Source organism: Lycium ferocissimum, chromosome 8 (assembly GCF_029784015.1).
Source record: "Lycium ferocissimum isolate CSIRO_LF1 chromosome 8, AGI_CSIRO_Lferr_CH_V1, whole genome shotgun sequence".
In the NCBI taxonomy this organism is placed as follows: Eukaryota; Viridiplantae; Streptophyta; class Magnoliopsida; order Solanales; family Solanaceae; genus Lycium; species Lycium ferocissimum.
In genome coordinates, this window is record NC_081349.1 from 39,268,213 (window position 1) to 39,289,018 (window position 20,806).

At 34.8% G+C, this 20,806-nt stretch overlaps 3 protein-coding genes and 1 non-coding gene across 4 annotated transcripts; 2 read left to right on the forward strand and 2 right to left on the reverse strand.

Annotated features, from left to right (window-relative positions):
* Window positions 1-1,476: 1,476 nt before the first annotated feature.
* LOC132068408 (chalcone isomerase-like protein 2) lies at window positions 1,477-4,560 on the reverse strand. Its single transcript, XM_059461980.1, has 4 exons — window positions 4,412-4,560; window positions 3,088-3,243; window positions 2,329-2,555; window positions 1,477-1,766 (listed from the first exon to the last, which is right to left on the reverse strand). The coding sequence occupies exons 1-4, from the start codon at window positions 4,479-4,481 to the stop codon at window positions 1,605-1,607; spliced, it is 615 nt and encodes a 204-aa protein (XP_059317963.1). The 5' UTR covers window positions 4,482-4,560; the 3' UTR covers window positions 1,477-1,604.
* Window positions 4,561-8,662: 4,102 nt separating this feature from the next.
* Window positions 8,663-9,346, forward strand: LOC132066337 (uncharacterized). Its single transcript, XM_059459663.1, has one exon. It carries the CDS (start codon window positions 8,663-8,665, stop codon window positions 9,344-9,346), a length of 684 nt encoding a protein of 227 aa, XP_059315646.1.
* Window positions 8,690-8,791, forward strand: LOC132069035 (U6 spliceosomal RNA). The gene has a single exon (XR_009417606.1). It is a non-coding gene; the product is annotated as a U6 spliceosomal RNA (small nuclear RNA).
* A 1,216-nt stretch (window positions 9,347-10,562) lies between the features above and the next one.
* Window positions 10,563-17,179, reverse strand: LOC132068409 (U-box domain-containing protein 62). Its single transcript, XM_059461981.1, has 8 exons — window positions 16,609-17,179; window positions 15,917-16,163; window positions 14,146-14,227; window positions 13,264-13,321; window positions 12,288-12,376; window positions 12,042-12,137; window positions 11,888-11,958; window positions 10,563-10,970 (listed from the first exon to the last, which is right to left on the reverse strand). The coding sequence occupies exons 1-8, from the start codon at window positions 17,090-17,092 to the stop codon at window positions 10,847-10,849; spliced, it is 1,251 nt and encodes a 416-aa protein (XP_059317964.1). The 5' UTR covers window positions 17,093-17,179; the 3' UTR covers window positions 10,563-10,846.
* Window positions 17,180-20,806: the final 3,627 nt, after the last annotated feature.

The window sequence follows — 20,806 nt, forward strand, 5'->3', positions numbered from 1 at the left end:
ATGTCATGTCCGGTCAATTTGGGGGTACCTTGCCGATTTCAAAAGTTTTATTATCGTAAAAATTTCATGTCATATTTAAGACCTAATTTTTTTTCTTTTTTAAATTTCGTGCCGATTCAAAATATATCATGTAAAGTGAAACAGAGAAAGTATATTTTTTACGCATATACATTATCTTGAATGCTTTTAACTAAATTCCTGACTACCATTATTAAGGGTCTTCTTCGGGAAGTGACAGTTACCCTTTATTGCATTTTATAGGGAATTAGATTATATTGAAGTTTTGAAACTCTTTCACTCAATATTGGCATATTATAATTGCAAAGCAACGTACAGGTAAACGAATTTGGGACATTTAAACAGCTTAATATGACATTTATATAACGTCGTCGTATCTCCACTTTCTTGTAGTGTCCACTGGATTTTTTAGTCACCCTGTTTGCTACGTCCTTGAGACTTAATTGATCAACTTATTTACCTCCAAAAATCAGTTATAGTGTATAAAGTACCATACATGTACAAAACAATGTAAATGCATCTTTCAAAACCATCAAATTGAATCTTTTCTAGCCTTCTCTGTTCAAATCTATTCATGACTTGAAATTTTATTACTCTGTTCTTTTAGCAGATTAGCAGAAGTGACTCTTACTAATAAATTGTTTTCAAAGAAGTTGCTACTATTCGTTAAGAAGATGTTTGACTAAGCTTATAAGTTGGTTAAACTATTTTATATACAAGCATTTTGGCTTATTAACGTGTTTAATAAACATAAGAAGTGCTGATAAGCTAAAACCGCAAAAAGTCATAAGTTGGTCACATGCAATTTATGATTTTACAGCTTATAAACACTTTTGGTTTGACCAAGTCTTCTACGATTTAATCCCTAATATCTTTTGTAATCTCCAAAATATTCTTCCTAAAACAATACTTCCTCCGGATCAATAAAAGAGTTCACTTAGCAAATCAACAAAGAATTAACCTTGCTTTTTCATATTTGCCCCTATTAAGTGTTATATGATCAAATCCCAACGCCTATTTAATTAGAGGTAGTTTAGTCAAATTACCTATTTTTGTCTAGGAGTTAGTATTTTCTTAAGGGGTGTGTAAATGGCTAAGTGGACTCTTTTTTTTTTTTTTATCCGGAGCGAGTAACTTTTAATTATCTCTCTATTCTATTTCCGTTATTCGTCCTTTTTTTTTTTTTTTTTTTTGTAAAATACTTAAGAATTTATATTTTTATAAATAGTTTTAAGGATATTTCAATCATTTTAATTTTTTTTTAATCAAACGCTAGTTGCTTATTATCAAATTCAATAATTCTATGCAAGTACGCAAGTACTAATTTATAAAATCAGCTTTAAAACCTAAAAGTGCTGAAGTTTTTCATTAATCAGCTAACGAAAACAGACTAAGAAAACTAGCACCCTTAAACAATTTAAGACTAACAAGGAAAACAAGAAATATTGCAAACAAAGCTAAATAAACTTCTACTTTATTAATTTCAAACACAAATCTTGAAACAAAAGGTCTTCCACTATAGGCTAAATGCAAAAGCCAACAAGACCAAAATAACAAATCAAGACAACAACATAAACATAATGTCTTTATTTAGACAATTCAGCAGAAAGGTTGTTGGCCAAGGAAGAAATAGTTGTAGGTGACACTCCCCTGCTTCCACCTAAGTACCATTTCTTAATCATCTCTACAACATTTGCATTTGTCACTTCAATTTCTGAGTCTTCCTTACCTTCTATGGTGGATGAAATCTGTTAAAAGTCATAGGCAAACATCAGAAAAAGGACATTATTAAGAGGGTGTTTGGGTGAGCTTATAAGCTGATCAAAATAGCTTATAAGTACATTTTGACTTACTTATGTGTTTGGCACATATCAAAAGTATTTATAACTCAAGCGCTTATAACCCAAAATTAATCAAAAATAATAAGTTGGTCAACCACATCTTATGATTTTGCAGCTACTAAGCACTTCTGGTTTGACCAATATTTTACGGTCCCTGATATTTCTTGTCAGCTCTGAAATACTCTTCCTAAAACATAACTTCTAATTATCTCTCTGTTTTATTTTCGCAATTCGTCCTCTTTCATGTAAAAATACTTTTAAATCTATATTTTATGTAAATAGATTTAAGGACATTTTAATAGAAAAAAAATACTTATCAACACTTTTTTTTTCAAACACACAACTATTAGCATCAGTTTCAGCCCCTAAAAATATTATATAACACTTGATGCTTATCAGTTACTTTTAATAAGCTAAACCTTTTGGAAATTCTTATCTTATAATCAAACTTGTTAGGGATAAGTGTTACCTTTGCAGTGGCAGAAGTAGCTGGGAAAGAATATGTTATTACAGAGTCTTTCTTGAAATACTTAGACTGGAAAAATTCAACAATTTTTTCGAGTGCTTCTTCTTCTTCTTCTTCATATTTATCGACTTCTGCTAAACGATCGCGTATGGCGCTCTCTAGCTGCACCCCATACTGTGAACCTTTGATCTCTTTAATCACTACTACTCTCAAGAACTTATCCACTGGAGCTGCAAATTTAGAACAACGAATCTATTTTTTCTGTACTGTGAACTACAAGTCATTACTCAAATGGTCACATAGCTATCCGAAATCACCTACTAAAGTCATGCTGTTTATTTGTAATAGGAAAGTCAGTTAACTACGCATATAGCACTCAGAAGGTTACTCAATTGTCCAAATACCTATTTCATCCTTTAATAGGTATTTGGTCAGTCGAGTGACTTTCTGAGTGCATGCTATACGAATAGTTAAGTGATTTTTTTGGTACAAACAAAGAAAAATGGCTTTACTAGAGTAGGGATCTAGTAGCTCAGTTGGTTGGCTACCTGAACTTTCACTTTGTTGGTGAGGGTTCAAATCCCCACATTGTAATCCCCTCCCGCATTCCCCCTTCCCCTACTCCCATGTAATAAAATAATTTTTTTTTTAAAATGGCTTTACTAGATAATTTCGGATAGTTAAGTGACCATGTGAGTAATGTACTCCTTAAATAACTGTATAAAAATAAGAATGTCTAGTGATTAGTGAGGTTTTAATTACCATTAACAATTGCTTCAAAGAATTCATCATTTTCAGTTAGCTCAGCTCCTGTTTTGCCCTTCCACTGCTGCAAATGAGACACAATTTCTGGGTCCAAGTAAACTCCAATTGCAGTGAATTTAATTTGGAGAAAGTGTATCTCTATGTCAGTTATTCCTGACAAAACATTTCGAAACAGTGAGATTAATAACCTGGAAAAAAAAAAAGGTACTCTGCTACTATATGTTAAAATTCACTGATAGCGTAAATATTTTTTTTATAGTCAGCGTATATTAATTAAACTCAGACCAAAAAATATACTCCCTCCGTTTCAATTTATATGAACCCATTTTTAATGCATTCACATTTAAGAAAAGAGGAAGACTTTTGAAACTGTGTAAGGTTCAAAATAAGCCTTAAAATTTGTGTGTTGTAAATCATTCATAAAGTGAATTTGTTTCAAATTGGAAAGAGGTCATTCATTTAGCGCGGCCAAAAAAAGATTAAATAGATTCAAATAAATTGAAACAGGGGAGTATGTATATAGAGAAGGTGGGGTAGGGGAGGTGGGTGGGGTGGGGGTGTGGGGTGTGTGGGGAATGGAGAATAAGGGAAAACAAGAACATGTTTACTAAACTATACAAAAGGAATTCTTTTTTAATACGATACAAAATTTTAAGTTATCTAACATTTTAACAATTCAACAAATATACAGTCAGGGAGTGCGGAGCGGGAATTTCAGCTATAATTCGGCATTCTCAGTAATTTTGATCAAAATTTTGTATTTGTGCTAAGGAATCTACATAGTAAGTATGAATCATCAAGGGTGGATCCAGCATGTCACGTACGGGTTCACAGAAATATAGTAGCTTTTGCTCAAACTCTATATATGCATTAAAATATTTATTAAATTTTTATAATTATATTTGATTGTAAACCTAGTTATTATTGTATATTAACTTGAAATCGTTGAACGAATTCATAAACTTCAGATTCTGAATTCGCCTCTGTGAATAATCTTTCCAGAATTCAATATGTTGTCCTTTCTAGAATTAGAACTCATAAACTCAAAATTCTGAATCTGCCTTCGTACACAACATTTTTTTTGCTATGACCCGACATATTCACTACAAAAAAATGAGTAATTTGCGGAGGTTGAAAGTTGCAATTCGCAGAGGTTTTAGCCTCCACTAGTTGCTAGAAGAAGGTAAAACCTCCCCGAATTGCAACTTTCAACCTCCTCAAATTCCCATTTTTTTGTAGTGATAGGTAATGGCCAATATTGGCCATGCAGCAGTAAAATGAAGAGATAAAAATCAAGAAGATTTGGTAAAAGATATTGTACCGTGACCCATCAAAGGTAAAAGCTTAGTATTAATCATGAACTCGGAAGGAAAAGGGATTTCATCCACCATCACTTCATTCTTTCCCACTACACACAAAAAAGTTAAACATTTTGTACAAGATTAATCAAGAATCTTTTTTTACACTTAATAAATAAGAAATTACAATCAAACACAGAAGGAATAAAATAAAAAGAAAAAAATAGCTTACTCTTGAACTTGGATTGAGAAAACTTGGAGAGTTTGAGAGTGGACTTAAAATTTGAAAGTAAGTCTGTTGTTGTTTAAGGTTATGTGGAATATATATAAAAAGGAAAATATTTATTGGAGAACTATTAGCTACCACTCAGTCTACCTTCCAGCAATGGGACTTGTTAGGTACGAGTCGACATTTTTTTTGTTAAGAGAAAGTAAGTTTGGCACGAGTAATTGGAAAGGACGTTGTGAATTTGTAAGATTTAGAACATTTATTTATTTTTTAGTTAATTCTTAGTCACATCAATCTTTAAACTTGGGATAATTGGTTAAAACTCTTCTATTTTAGAAAAAACAAAAAGTTTATTACATTGGTGACCATGAATAGAAAGAAGGAAGGCAGACAATGAAAATTGAACTAATACACATATTGTATCGGAAGATTTTCATCGATACCACTAAACAATAAGTGTCGATATTAAGAATTATTCTCATGTACTTCTAGCACAACCAACTGGATGCGGAAGAAGATTCATAAAATGTTTTTTCAAAAATTATTGTTTTATGAATGATTGCCTCATAGCAAAACTGTTTTCATGAAAAACATTTTGTGTTGCACAAACCGTATAACCATTTAACACTTATTAATATACATATAGTAATTGTCTTGAAAATGCATGGACGTTTTAAATATTTCTACCAATTCTGAACAATTGTTTTCGGTGTAATCAGAGCGGAGCTACGCTTGCCCGAGAGGTGTCAAGCGACACCCCTTCGCCGGAAAATTACATTATATAGATAGGTGAAATTTTGATTTTATAGGTATGTATACTAGTATTGACGACACTGTATCCTAGTATTGACACCCCTTAACACAAGTTAAAGGCTTAGCGCAGCAGTTAAGGGGTTGCAAAAAGTCCCTAAGTTCGCGTATTCAAACTTGCGTTGCGACGTATCTATATATTTTGACACCACTTAATATGATTCCTGGCTCTGCCACTAGATGTAATTAATGGGTTAGAAAATTACTTATATCCTCCAAACAACGTCAATTTTTTCTTTCCTATCCTTTCCTCTATATATTAGTTGCATAATTCTAATATGAAATTATAATTCTACATTAATGTGCTTAAAAATAAAAGCCAAAACTTTAACAAACTTTTCATCTCTTTTGTCTTTTTGTACTCTTGTTTCTATTCTTGCAAAAGAATGAGCTCAATCGTGCACGTAATTATCAAGGATTATGTCATTATTTATATAAAATTTTGATCATGAATTATCAAGGATTATTTCCTCATTCATATAAATGTTTCATCATGAACTTACTAGTAGTATACCCTACCTTTTATAAATTAGCTCAAAGAAAAAAAAGGAAAAAAATTGCTTTCGTCTCGTGTTGCATAACCACCACTCCTTTCACCAACCAACTTTAGGCCCTGTTGTCTCATTGAAAACCTCTGCCATTAATTATTATAAAGTACTTTAAAATATTTATTACTGATCAGTCAAAATAGTCGACATATCATCACATGGTCTCAAGAATTTGTTTGGACTCATTAAATGTGGGCAATCCAATTAAGCAATACTTGGGCCTAGCATGTCCAAGTAACATTTTTTTTTTTTGGTAATTATGTCCAAGTAACATGCTAGCTATTTTGAAGAAATTGCACGATTTTCCCTTCAAATATGTTGGTATGCATAGCCAGGGGCGGACCACATAGGGCCGAGAGATTCATCTCGACCCTGTTCGACTGGAAAAAAAATATTATTTATACAGGTTAAAATTATTTTTTTATGTATATATAGTTGATGTTGAAGTTTTTTTTTTTTTTTTTTTTGCACGGATTGTCCTTCAAAGGCATTGGTCTTTAATTTTTGGCCCTCAAATTGTTGGTCTTTAATTTTTGCCCTTCGCTTAAAAAGGTAGCTGAAAATACCCCTAGGTTCTGGGTTCGAACCCTCGCTCAATTAAAAAAAAAAAATTATTTCGCAAGGCAAGACTTTGTAAAAAGTCTGCATTATGCGGCAGGATTTATCTTAAGGCATAACTAAAGTCCATTTTACGCGTGACGCTTTTAAGGCATAACTACCGCCCGCTTCATAAGGCAAAAGTCCGTCATATGCGTACATTTAGTTATACCTAAGGCGAAGTCCGCCGCATATGCGTACTCTTTCGTAGCTTTACCTTACGAATTTTTATTTTTATTTTTATGACTAAGCCGGGGTTCAAACCCAGTAACCTCGTGGTATTTTTTTAACATGTGCGCAAAATTAAAGACCAACAATTTGAGGGGCAAAAATTAAAGACCACCCCCAAAGAAGGGAAATCATGCAAATTGCCCGTGTTGAACCCGCTTGCGGCTTCTTCATATGTTTACTTTTTATATTTTGACCCCCTTAGTGAAAATTTTGGCCCCGCCACTGAGTATAGCGGTATAAATTTTGTAAGGACAAAGGCATAACTTGTTGGGTATGATGACGCGAAAAATATAAAGTTATGCCCCGAGAAAAAGTTATTTGGCTTGAGAGACAAAAATTAAAGACCGACAAAAAATAAGGACAAAAATGCAAATGACCCAACTTTTTTTCCTTCTATGAGGTAACAATTAAACATTTGTTTTCGTAGTTATTGGTAAAATTAAATTTTGATCCTCGTGAAATCGATAACATATCTACAGTTAAATAATAGAAATATCGCAATTGGTACTTCCACAGACAAATTAAAGTATTAAACCATGGGCATGATCTTCGTTTATGCTCAAGACAATTATCTTGGTATTTTCGCTCCTTGTTTAGAGTTAAAAGTTGGTTAAATTTGTTAAAGTATATTATTCTAGGGACCAAAGGTACAATTGTCCAGAACTAGAAGTGGTGGATATAAGGATAACAGATCCGGATTTAAAGATGCTGGGGACACCACCAAAGGCAGATGCACGTTAATCGAAGAGATGTCACGTAACACCGCCTTGTCTGAAATTTTATTAAAACACCGATAGAACCGATATACTAAACAAATAAACAGTGGTGTAATTAAATGGTACATCTGCATGAAACTTGTTCTGCGGACTGGTGGTTTGGGCACCCCTTTTCATGCGATAGGTTGCATGTTCAAAATTCGCCACAACACCTTTCTTTTTTATGCATTTTTTTCAATTGTCCAATGAAAACAAAAATGCAAGCAAAAAAAAAAAAAAATGTTGTAGCCCAGAATTGAACTCGGGTTGCGGCCGAGATCAGGGGCCTGGCCTGAGGGCACACTAATCAAATGTGTCAGCCCGACGATTATGTTAGAGGGGTCTTTTTAAATATGTGATAGATATTTAAGATATATATACAAAGTTTTTTCCGAACTTAACGGGGGTACGTACCCCCTCTCCTAATAGAGTAGGTCCGCCCGGTAAGGATATATCATCCTCTTAAGACTATTATTAAAGACCATAAGTATTTACTTGAAAGACCACTATAATACATATTTGGCTGAAAACAAATAAATGTGCAAGATTGTTTACCAAAAATAAAGGTTACAAACACGAAGAAGATTTGGTAACCTGGAATTCTACGCTGAAAAAATAAAATTCTCTCTCTTTATTGATTCAAGCCATGTATGATATGAAAGATTTTAAGTAATTTATTAATTTTTCCATTGTTTTCAAAAAACAACCATGCCCACTCCCCACTCCACCTCCCAAACCCCAACCCCTAAACAGAGAATTTGTGATAAGCGTGTCTCATCTTTCATAAACGTGCCACAATATAATAGGTGCTACCTCAGCACCAAAAAAAACAAATATGATTGGTCTCAAGTGTTACATGTCAAACGTAAGACGTGTGCCTTTATCACTCAACCCATTCCTTGCTTGTGCCTTTGCTCAAACGGCTCATTCCATGCACATGTCACCTTTTATAGGCCACCCATACCACAAGAACATATTTCTATTCAAATCTCACTCCTCAATTCCCTCAACAACAACAAATAAAAAAAATCATTCCGGGGAAATATAATAATTCCCCGGTAAGAGTGACAATTTTCCCAAAAATATCTGACATTTACTCTCGAAATGGCATCCTTACGCATAAATCCCAGTGTCCCTCCGGGAACATTCGATAAAATTGGAACGACACAGAGAAGATTAACAGTTCCTATGCACAAGAATGATATGATGCAAAGGAAGCCTCTTGGTGTTTGTGCTTCTCTTTCTCTATCAAATCCGCTACCCTCACATAGAGTCGTGAAAAATGATCCAAAAAAGGAAGCAACAATATTATCAAGAAATCTCGATGAGTGGATGAAGGTGTCAATGGTGGACATTGTAAAGAATTTGAAGCAAGCACCACTTTTCGTTCACATCTACGCGAAAGAGAATGACAAAGGCCAAGAAAGACCACCACAGATCAAAACAGAAAGAGCCGTGGTGGAGAAATGGCCAATAATGAAAAGTGAATGGGAAAGTGGAAAAACAAGAACCCCAGATGGACTTATATTTGTTGATGAACTTGGTGATGAGGAACTTGAAGAATTGAATGAAAATTCAGTAGAAGAGTCAGAGGAAGGATTGACTAAATCTTGGGGAGTAGTTGTACAAGGGAAAGGAGTTGAATTTGGACCAGCTTGTTATTTGTTGAAGACTAGCAGAGTTAGAGCTGGCAGAGGAATGGGTTTATTTTGCACACATTTTTGTTTAGTAAGAGTTACTAATTTTAGGGAGAGTACTTTGAAACAGTTTAAAGGTTGTTGGTTGTGAGAAAAATCATTCTTGTGAACCCCAATGGCTCAATAAACAGTTCAATGGTCAATAGATCACAATTTGAAGAAATGAAACGTGAAAAATTATACAATTGGTTTGTTCTGCTTGTAACGTCCTCGTTCTGAACGTGTTTTAAAAGGCTCACAGGTAGTTCATGCTTTGGGTGGCGTACACAAGATTTTGTCCAAATGGTCAGAACCTATTGTCATAATTCGACTTCTAAGTGAATTTGGGTGTAAGATTACGGTGATTTAAGAGTTTACTTGCGATCTCAAATTGATATTTACTTTGTATTACATTCTGCCAAATTGTATATATACATAATGATTTTTAGAAGAAAAATTCTTAGGAAAAGTAGGAAAATCAACAATTCTTTTTGTTCATTTGCCTTTTTTAGACTGATGGATATACACTCATCTATCATTCGGAAAATCATGGTGAAAATGAGAAATTGAATCAAATAAAACCAAAATCAAAGTAATTGGAAGAACACAAGCTAAATCAAGCAATTGACAGAGGTATACAGATGAGGAGGAAAAAGAAAAAGGAAAAAAACTCTAATCCTGCAAACAAGGGGAAACTTAACCCAGCACCTTATAAGTAATAATTATTCAAGGACCTCTATCTTACCACTCAAACTTGAGCACAAATGAGCTTATCTGTTCCAGTTTCAAAAAAATATTTCCAGTTTCAAAAAACTTGAGCACAAATGATGAAAAATTGAACTTTTTGATGCTTAAAACTGGAAATAGTTCAGTATAAAGTATCGGATATTAAACTTTAGCACCTTGTATCTCAAGTACAAAACATATTTACCAAGATCTTTTATAAATACATTTTTATAATAGTGGTGTCACGGCCATATTGTGCACGCCTCGACTATTCCACGAGGTACCTGTCACTTTCCAGTCTTCAACCAACACAAGAACTAGATAACTTTGTCCACCAAGGCTTAGGCATATGAAAGAAATCATCTGGCTTTGTTTCGTCTGTGTTGAAAATTTGAAACACGATCTCAAATGTATTTCACCCACTTCATTGACCGTTAGGCCACACCTTAGTTGTTTACCTAGTCACCCCCATTCTGGGGGTAGTGTCATTGTTGCCTGGCTAGTTTGCCCCCGGCATCATGCACGTTTCAAATTCAATCAAATCATATTTGGCATTATCATATGCACAGAACCCAGCGTAACGACGTTCAGAAGGTAATGCACTGAATCTGCGGAAATGACTCTCTATAATTCATTTATTTTAAATAAGTGCGGCTCTGTAGTTCATATATCTAATTTCATCTCAACACTGTAGTGCTACAAGAAAACCTCTACAATATACAACACCTAAGCCTGAGAATCACGTGAACAGATACAAGATCTGGATTACAGCTGAAAAAAAAAAAAAACTCAATGCTTGTTCTAGTTGGATTATATGTATCAAACGTGGCATATGTGCAGTAAGTTAGGACGAGAGAGTCATGATCTCATTCTGCTGAATGGAATTCTACAACCAATTGGCTACCGTCTTACTTGATATAGGCTGGATTGATAAATTATCTGAAACCTTGGCTAGGGAGCGATATTGCAACTTTACACTCTCAGCATTATCTAATGTCTTTACAACGTACCTGCACAAGTGTACATCCAAATAAAGAGTCATTCCTCACAGGTAAAATGAGTCATTAGAGGTTGGAGTCTTTAAGAACATTTTGACCAGTGTTTGTTTTAATGTGACATAAGGAATATGAAACATTCATTATAAGAGAGGTAATAACTTCTCAGTACTAACAAAGGTTGAACAAAGAACTGTCTTCCTCATACTACAGAATACCGTTACACATCTAATACGAAGAATTTTATCAATACTGCAAGATGACAAGCAAATTCGCAACATTGATTATATATAGACGCAAATCCAGATGATATATCCCACAAAGAAAAGAGGAAAGAACGAAAGAGTTGAATAAGCTGCATTCAGCAGTGCACTCGGTAGGCAAAACTCAGAAGCCTCTCTGACAGTTCTATGAAGACAATGTGTCAAAAATCTGAGTCAAAGTGCAACAAACCTAAGATTAACCTTTTCCTCCTTTTCTTTGAAAAAGTAGAAGGTCCGGAACCTAAATGAGCTGAAGATACATTTTTAATAAACTTCTAAAACAAAGTAAGAGTTATCAAGGCCAGAGATTTGGACGCAATAGAACGAAATATGTCAACCTTGCAAGTTTGACTTGTGTACGAAGTTATGTGCATGCACTCAGAACCATTTCTGATGGATCAAATCTTTCCCCTCAACTGTACATGAGCCATGCACTGAGTGGTTATGAACTAAGCTCAAGCTCTACGCTATTACCAGTGAACCAAAAGCACGTTGTTATGAAGACTGTAACCTTTTAGGCTTAACAGATATATATAATTCAAATGTCGAGAGCATTAGCACAAAGGATATTTCCGTGGACTTTTACCAAAATATGGTGAATTGCTTTGAGAAGTCAAAAAGGATGAAACGAAATTCAAGAAACCAAATAATGTAAAGAAAGAGATGTACCATCCATTCAAGCACTGAGTGGTAACAACAGCCTCACGACCCACAAAACGCTGAGGTGTCCTTTTATTACCCTAGTTGATTAATAATTTTAATTAGATAGCCCATTCAAAGCCAGCAGCAAATGTAATTGATATTCAGATATAACTGGAGGAACCTTTATAATGACCCTGTCTGTCACAGCGAATGGAAACTGAACACCTCTTCCTCTTAGATGATCCGAAAGTGCTGGATCACCAAAGGGACCTCTATCCTGCATAGAGATATGATATGAAAACCTTAGGGTACAATCAGATACAACTCCCCCTAATTTTTCTTTCTGTAGTCTAAATTAAACAATGGTCAGCGTTATTTCCACCTTATTTCAGGTATTGGAATAGTTTAAAATATGAAAGTGGCAAACCTGGTCATATCTCTCCCTTCTCCTTTTTAAAGAACGATTAAGCTGTGACTCCTCTTCTCGGCGGAATGCTTGAACTGTATCTCGAAGAGCTACACACATATGGAAAGGCAAACAGAAGAACTGAGATAAGTAGAACTGTATGAACTTTCTCTCAGCCTCATCTCACAACTTCAAAATGCAGAAAGGACCAATGAAGCACATAAAGAATTGATTTATGTTGTTCCGCGTACAGAAAGGATTGACAGAAGTTCAAAAAAGAGTGTAAAACTAGGATCATAAAATTATGATAGGACTAGCTCATAACTTTCTGCTGCTAGAAGATAAGACTTCTTTTATAACCGAGAAATCTCCAAGGGTCAGTGGCACATGGTTCGAAACTCGGAGGATATTGGGCCCACCCCTTTATCCTTCTCCATTTGGATATCAGGATTTTGCCTACGGTAGAGCTCAAACCCATGACATGCGTCTAACCCACACATCACGCATTGTGCTCTTACCAGACCAAAGCCCTAAGGGCGTTAGAAAGAAAACTTATCCAGTTGATTTAATACATATTTACTTTTTGACAAGTTAATGCAATGAGTTTGGAAGCCCTTCTAGCTCTAACAAAGGATAGAATTTGAAGCTACAGCCGAAAGCATGTGGATTGTTAATATCCTCAGTCTGCTATGAGAGATTAAATTTGCTACTTCAAGTTTGAAAAGTCTTCCTTTCTTTCTTAATCCCAGTGCGTAGTCAAATGGTGCCACATAAATTGGGACGAAGGGAGTACTAAATTGCCAGACCAAAAGACTGGAATTTTTGGTTTGATTAGGTAATTGGGGTTTAAACCGAATTATCAACACCCCTAGCAATATCTCTATACGGCAGCAGACATTTGAAAATGTACTGGCATTCACCAGATAGAATTATCAAGTACTAGAAAAACCAGAGGAAATGGTATACTATCTACCAGAAGTACAGAACATATACTTACATAAATTTGGCGCCACTGATTCTTCAGACACTGCCTGGGAACAGATACAGCAAGCTTTCTGAAAATACACCATAAACGCTAATTATAAACTTACTTTAGGACTATAGTCCAGTGGGACGCAGACTAATGTCACCAGAGATTTATATTCTCTTTCTAGGACCTAGCGCAAGAAGATAACTTCCTATGCAAATGTAGAAGGAAAGACTAAGTTTTAACAAAAGGAGAAAAGGCAAATGAAAATTTTCTCTCTCTTGCATTTATGTGAAATCATACATTCATTAAGTATCATCGAATGTCATAACTAGACCTACTAAGGTAAAAAGATAAACACTTTAAGACTTCATTAATATTTTGTCCAACTACATCAAATGACTGTGCAAACAGAGGATTATTGTAAATATGTTTGTTTGACAAGAGGAACAAGACAGAGTAAGCATGCAATATCTATATAGAGCTTTTGCAGGCGATGTTGTTTCAGAATAGTTGGTTCTATCAATGTCAAATCTTAATTTAGAGGCATCTGCATTTGATTTTTGACATTTGCATCTCTCCAACTAAATAAGAGCATAAGCAATTTCTTGGTTATCACACTATGTTGTCAAATACAGTGCAGTTTCCCTAAACTGAAAGTGGAGAGAAGCTTAAATCAAAAAGCATAAATACCACAACCAAACCCAGAATCAGGAACATATTCTCATATTAAGTGAATAAGGTTGTCAGTCTCTCTATCTAATGCATCTTGAAACAGAATTTGTTGATTAAGCGGCATTGAACATCAAAAGCCTCAAAGGAAAGAGATATAAAGAAGTTTGGATGCAAATGCAATTAATATCAAGCAAGTATCAAAGAAAGCTCGTAACAAACTGTTTCAAGAGAACATACCATTCTAATTACATGCTGCACTCCACCACTACCAAAGGAATGCCCACAAGGCAATATCATCGCATCATCCATAAGCGCTCCCCTGAAATTTGCAGCATGATGTCAAGTGGTGATGCAAGTAACCAGATGGATAAAATAAAGCATAACTAGATAACAGCAAATAACGTATAGAAAGAGACTACAAGAGCACGTGATGTTAAGTTAGGATTAATGAAATAATACAAGAACCAACAACAGCAAATAAAGTGTGGAAATTGGAAAGAAACTAGAGAAGCAAATAATCATAAATCTAAACTTTTTTATGGTAATATTATGACCTCTACTATATGCATTACACTTGGTAACCCAGAATAGATAGAACCCCTTAAAAGTTATACAGCTATTAGAAGAACAAAAAAGTAAAAGCGTAGCTCAGCTGTTTTATGGGAAGAGAACACTTTGTTGATCAATGGTGATACGGAAGAATCTTTTAATGTAATAAGGGGAAAACCTTGTAAAAGTTAACATTTACATACTCCGGTTGTTCCATTTTACGCACGTTTTCCGTTTTAGTTTGTTCTAAAAAAGAATAACACATTTCTATACACATAATAATAAACTATAAACTTCTCATTTTATTCTAATTGTCATGATTTTATAGCCACAGGAATGTCATGACTTAATATAAGACCAAAAGTTTCAAGTCTTTCTTTCTTAAACTTCGTGTGAGATCAAACAAGTTCACACAAAATGAAACAAAGAGAATGTTAAACCTAATGGTTAGTTTTTGTTTCTTTTTTTAATAACGGTGGTGTCCTGGTCAGCTTGCACGCACCTCGACTATTTTACTGGGTACCTGCCACCTCCCACCAGCAACAAGTACCAACTAACTCTATCCACCAAGGCTAGAACCCTTGGATACAATTTTATTTTTTTTAATTTTGATTTGGCAGAGTGACAAGCATCCCAGATTTTGAACAAACCTTACAATAGTCATCTAGGTATATTATTCCAAATACCTTTTTTCAACTTCAACTTGAAAGGCTCTCTTTTTTTCAACCTCAATCAAATAATTTCCAAAGTTCAAACACCTACAATATCATTTTATCCCGTCAAATGCCCTTTTCTTTTCTTCCTATAACTAGAAAAGAAGCGGCAGAGCACGCCTACAGTATACCTGAGAAACTAGAGCAAGTGTAGAGAAAGCACCTATACTCTTCTATTCTCAAGCAAGATCACGCTTGATTAAAGCCAAAACAATGTGCTCTCATACATACTTTACTTGTAATTGCTTCCACATTACTATGGCTTAATGCATTCGCCTAAAAGCAACCTCTAGCATATAAAATGCTAATTGCACATTTATCCAGTTGTCACTTGACCTTGCAAATAAATCACCATGTGGGATCACCCTAATTGTCTTTATCCAGAAGTCAAAACAAAGAGCTCTAGGAAAGCAAACAGCTTTAAGTGATCTTATTAATACCAAATTTGTAAATCAATCTACCAACGGCGCCACAATCCAAAATTGCTTGATCATCACCTATATCTTTTTTTTTTTTTTTTTTTTTTTTGAAACTGGTACTATTTGATCATCACCTATATCAATGATTCTTCTATATTCAATTTGCTCTATTTGGGCCCATTTCATTCCATACCATATAACTTGTCTTTTAAGGCAAAACTAGGGATCAAAACGCAATCTATGTTTTACTAAGATCTAGAAAGTCCAGCAGCTAAACAAGAAGAACAAGTGAACAGCCAAAACAGATTATAGAGCAAGAAAACTTACGTAATTGGATCGGAGAGAATTACTCTCAAGGACTCTCCTGATTCAGTTGAAAAAGAACCTTCCTTTCTCCCACTAAACCCACACCCATTCTCAAACCCCATTTCTTTTTGCCCTGCATTTGACCCTTCCGGTCCCTGCAAATACTGATTATAATACATGTCCCCACCAACACTAGCAATTGTCACCGCATTTCTCACATCAATGCTGCCTTCATTTCCTGATTGCCCGACATTCCCTTCCTTCACACCTTATTCAACAAATCAAAAACTATGTTTCAATCCCAAACTAGTCGGAGTCCAAAACAAGAAAGTCAGAATACATAGATAGACACTTAAACTTGACTTCTACTATCAGCTGAACACTCCAACTTACAAAATGATCATCTAAACACCTCCAAAATTTACATGCCACGTCAACATCGGCAGTGACGGAGCCAGTAATTTTAATAAGGTGTGTCAAAATACAAAAAAGTAGACACACGTAGAAAAATAAAGGGAGTCAACATATAGTAAATATATGCATAAAACTAAAAAATTTGACCTAGCTAAACAGTGTAATTTTCCGACAAAGGGTGTCCAGGAGACACATTGGGGACAAGTTGGAGGTGTCTAGATGTGCATTCTCAAAGTTTTCAGTGTTTAGTTGCCCGTTAAGGCCTATGCCAACAATAAATTGTTAGAAAAAAAACTTACCAAATGTAGAAAGGCTTTTTGTTTTCTCACTAGTACTAGTACTATTACTATTAGTTTTATCACTGCTGTTATTATTATTATTAGTATTTTCAACTGTAACAATCCCCTCAACTTCATCCTCATCGTCATCATCATCATCATCCACATCATCATCATCATCATCATCATTATCCGATCCATCGCCACGTGCCTTCGTATTATCCCAATCACGAAAAATTTGTCTTCGAAAATCAGTACCTTGTTGTGGTTGCTGATTAATGAAGTAATGGTTATGATTATGGCTGTGATTATCATACTTATCTATAAACCCAGTAAGTTCTCGGGTCGTTTTTGGGCCCGGGTCACCGGTAACAGACCCGACCCGACCCGGATGTGGTTGTGGTTGTGGTTGTGGTGATGGTGATGGGCCGCAGGTGAAGGTGGTGGTGTTGTTATGGAAAACGAGTTGTGGATTTGAAACAACGCCTATTTGTTCAGAAGCCATATTTGGGTGATGTTTGAATGAGAAAAAACCCTAACCCTAATTTGTGAAGAATTGGGGATTTGGATTGAAGTGGAACACCATTTTTGTTTTGGTGATTTGAAGGAAAGGAAGAAATAAAATAAAAAATTGTTTTTTAGAGGAAATGGGTTAGGGGTTTTAGGAAGAAAAGTGTAACGGCATCGTATTAAGTGGTTAATGTAGCTGAAGTATAGTGGGGCCAAAAAAGGAACATTGGTCATATGTTGGTCGTAGAAATTTAAAAATAGAAAGTTGGTAACATTGTCTGAGCACACGACAATGATTAGGACAATCTTTTTAGCCCAGTAAAAAGAAATCAATGGGTTTTTCAGCTCATAATATTGACTATTTTTTTTTTTTTTTTAAAAAAAAGGGTTTTCGACTGCCAACACTTACTATTTTTAATTTTAAGAAAAATTTGGGGAAAGTAAAAGGATAATATTAACAAATTATTCTTTGATTAATGTTATTAATTAACTTTCTTAAGCTTTCTGAAGGGGTGTTGTCACGTCCCGAACCATGATCTGGACGTAATACGGCACTCGGTGTCTTGCTACATGTGACCGAGCAAACCACATGGCTTGCTGAATCAATATGGGGCATGTAATGATGCGGAATATACTATAACATGCATGGTGAGAATGAAGCATAAGTTAAGTAATCATAAGTCTGAAATTAAATGATAAATGTTGAGCCAATACTGGCTATACGACTCTGAATATTTGATATGACATAACTGAACTAGTATAGTCTATGAAACCATTTGACGATGAGTCTAGCGCTATTTAAGCGTTTTATTTAATAAGGCCCGGCATACCTTTCGTATAATCGATAATAAATAAATAAAGATAAAACCCCGAATGAGATGGGGCTTACTAATAACTGGTACGTGCGAAGTCCTAACGCGTTGATCCGTCGTCCTGTAAATCTACAGCGTAAAATGCAAGCCCCCAGACAAATAAAAGTTGACGTCAGTACATTCGAATTGTCTTTGGTATGTAAAGCAACTGAATGAAATAAGCATGACACATGAAATAACAGAACTAAAACTAAAATTGTATATGTAAGTTGAACATGAACATGAATATCATCTGACATGAATATGTATAATAAGATATTTTAAGTCTGTAAAGATATCTATGGGAGAGCATTAATATAACCGACATGGAACCACCACATAAGCACGCGGCGTCTTATTTCTGCCCGATCAACTAAGCCATCCTGTACCTTGCCAGGGTACAAGATATGAACATGACATGAATGGATCCAATAACCCGCAATGGGTAACATGAAGGAATCGTCCTAACTGGGCAGAGCGATCCTTATCCTACGCTGGTTGTCTGAGCCTTCTCGGTAATTTATGCAACTCCCAAAATATGAACATGGATATAATTGGCTTAGTAGCCCATGAATTATATAAACATGATTCGTGATTGTATTGTAACATGAAGATAGATATATAGTATAACAAGATATACAGTATAACTTGTATGAAAACATGGAAGCATGTAGAAGTTCATGAAAATAAACATAAAAGTCCATATCTTGCATTTAAAACCAATGGAATGCAAAGTGTGTGTCTTCATAGATTACGGACAGATTCTCAATAACCAAAAAGGAATATTATGAACACAATAACGAACAATTAAAGCAAACATGGGATATCATGGTACATATACTTAGGGTTGATGTTTCCACATGTAGATATAAACCCTGCATACCTGTTAATGCTCTAAAACTTGTAACTAATGGTCCGAACTTGGAGAAGAATCCAGGAGCCTTAATCTTGAATCCTTTAGATGGGTTTTCTTGAAAACCCTAGGTTAGTAACAATGGATTCTTGTTTAGAAATCATGGATACATGCTAGAATTCACTTGACAGGCCTGGAATAGGCTTACCTTAGTGTATCTTGATGGTAGGAGGAGAAAAACTTCGTGCTAGGGCTTGAGAGTTGAGAATATGAAAAGTGGGATTAAAAACTGAAGTCCCGAATTTATACTATTTGCTGAAGCGGGGAAAGTACCGGCAACGTATGTATGCCCGTACAATATTGTACGTCCTGTACAATCTGGGCATACCTCATGTGTCAAATTCCAGAAACCACGATTTTTAGTCTGTGAGGTACGTGATGAAAAGTACGGCCCGTACTTTAAAGTATGTCCCGTATAAATTGTACGACCAAGAAGTAGGCCCGTACATTCAGGCCATACCTGGAATGCCAAATTCTAGTGATTTTGTTTTCTCCCTGGTGAAGTACGTCCTATAAGTACGGCCCGTACATAGAAGTACAACCCGTACATTTTGACGTAACACGTACTTTTACCGTTCCAAGGTAAATTCTCAATTCCAACACTTTCCGTCTTGGTTTCTAAGTCTCGAATCATGAACATAACTTAGTTAGGAGCTATGAGGTGTGTTACAGGTGTGTCGCATTGTAAAAGTTCATTTATGTTGAAATGGGAGCAAGTAATTAACTAGGCACAAAATTTAATAGAAAAAAGAAGATTTTCAGAAATTTATAATCTAAATTAAATTATAGATATTTATGTGGCTGCTTAATTATTATTAAATATGAAACGATGTTATTTTTTAAGAACAGACTAAAAAGAAAAGAGTATTATACAAATTGAAACTGAGGAGTTTTTTTTTTTTTTTTTTTTATTATGATTAAGCTTGGTATTTAAGGATTTATATTTATTTTATCGATTATTACATCACATGATTACACATAATATTGTTGCAACTAATTTAAAACTTTCTATTTGATATACAACCTCCTGATATCAATCTCATCAATTTTTAATTGTTAGATTCAATTCAGACTTCTAAAAATTAATAGACTTACTTTGTCTTCTTCAACAATTTTTTTCAAGCTAAAAGATCTAACATTGATGTTCTTCAACTTTTTTATTTTTATTTTTATTTTTTATATGCCAAATCAATCTAAATCATTAAGGATATACAATAAAATACTTATGTAACAATATAAATTCAATGAAATGATACCTATACAGTTACAACTGTAAATTCGTTGAACTTTTGTTAACAAGATAAAAAAATTAAATAGGTGTCCTTTGTGGGGTCACCCCAAGTAAATCTGACCAATGATTGGGGCAAAGTAAATTTGACAAAAATAGACCATTTGGCAAAGTTAGGCAAATTTGGACATCTCTTGTTTGGTTTTTCATCCGTGTCCAGTACTCAATTAGGGGCTAACTGATCCAAATTTGCATCGAAAAGTCCAACTTTCATATTCAAAGCTTGAATTCGAATTTTTTTTTATGACAAGAAAACCCTCAGTCGCTATCCTTTAGCTACACAAAGTGACGCAAACCACATAAAAGAGATAGCCGCACTGCATTAAACCATGCGTATGTGACGAGTTCAATCCGGAAGGCAAATCTCTTTATTGTAGGCGGGAGATTTAAATTAAGGCATCTCCATTATCGGCGTATCATCAACCAGGCGTGCCTACGAGTAACTCAAAACCTCTTATTAAGCGATACAAAAATACTTACAGCTCCACCACAATCTTGAATGACTCTCCTTTTTTTTTCTTTTTCTTTTTTTAAGTGTGTGTGTGTGTGTTTAATTGGTTAGAAGCTAAACTCCACATGAAAAGTCAGAGCTAACTTCAAAATAAAGGCAGAGACTTGAGAAGAAAGGTCATGTTGTCATGGCGTAGGGGAATAGGC

Bases quoted from the DNA above. Each gene is read 5' to 3' on its own strand.
- LOC132068408 (XM_059461980.1), bottom strand. From the start codon at position 4,481: ATGGTGGATGAAATCCCTTTTCCTTCCGAGTTCATGATTAATACTAAG. The intron at 3,244-4,411 runs GTACAATATCTT...ATGTTTTGTCAG, and splicing joins TTTACCTTTGATGGGTCACG to GAATAACTGACATAGAGATA. The intron at 1,767-2,328 runs GTAACACTTATC...GACTTTTAACAG, and splicing joins CTACTTCTGCCACTGCAAAG to ATTTCATCCACCATAGAAGG.
- LOC132066337 (XM_059459663.1), top strand. From the start codon at position 8,663: ATGGCATCCTTACGCATAAATCCCAGTGTCCCTCCGGGAACATTCGAT.
- LOC132068409 (XM_059461981.1), bottom strand. From the start codon at position 17,092: ATGGCTTCTGAACAAATAGGCGTTGTTTCAAATCCACAACTCGTTTTC. The intron at 16,164-16,608 runs GTAAGTTTTTTT...TTGTTGAATAAG, and splicing joins AAAAAGCCTTTCTACATTTG to GTGTGAAGGAAGGGAATGTC. The intron at 11,959-12,041 runs GTTCCTCCAGTT...TTAATCAACTAG, and splicing joins CAGACAGGGTCATTATAAAG to GGTAATAAAAGGACACCTCA.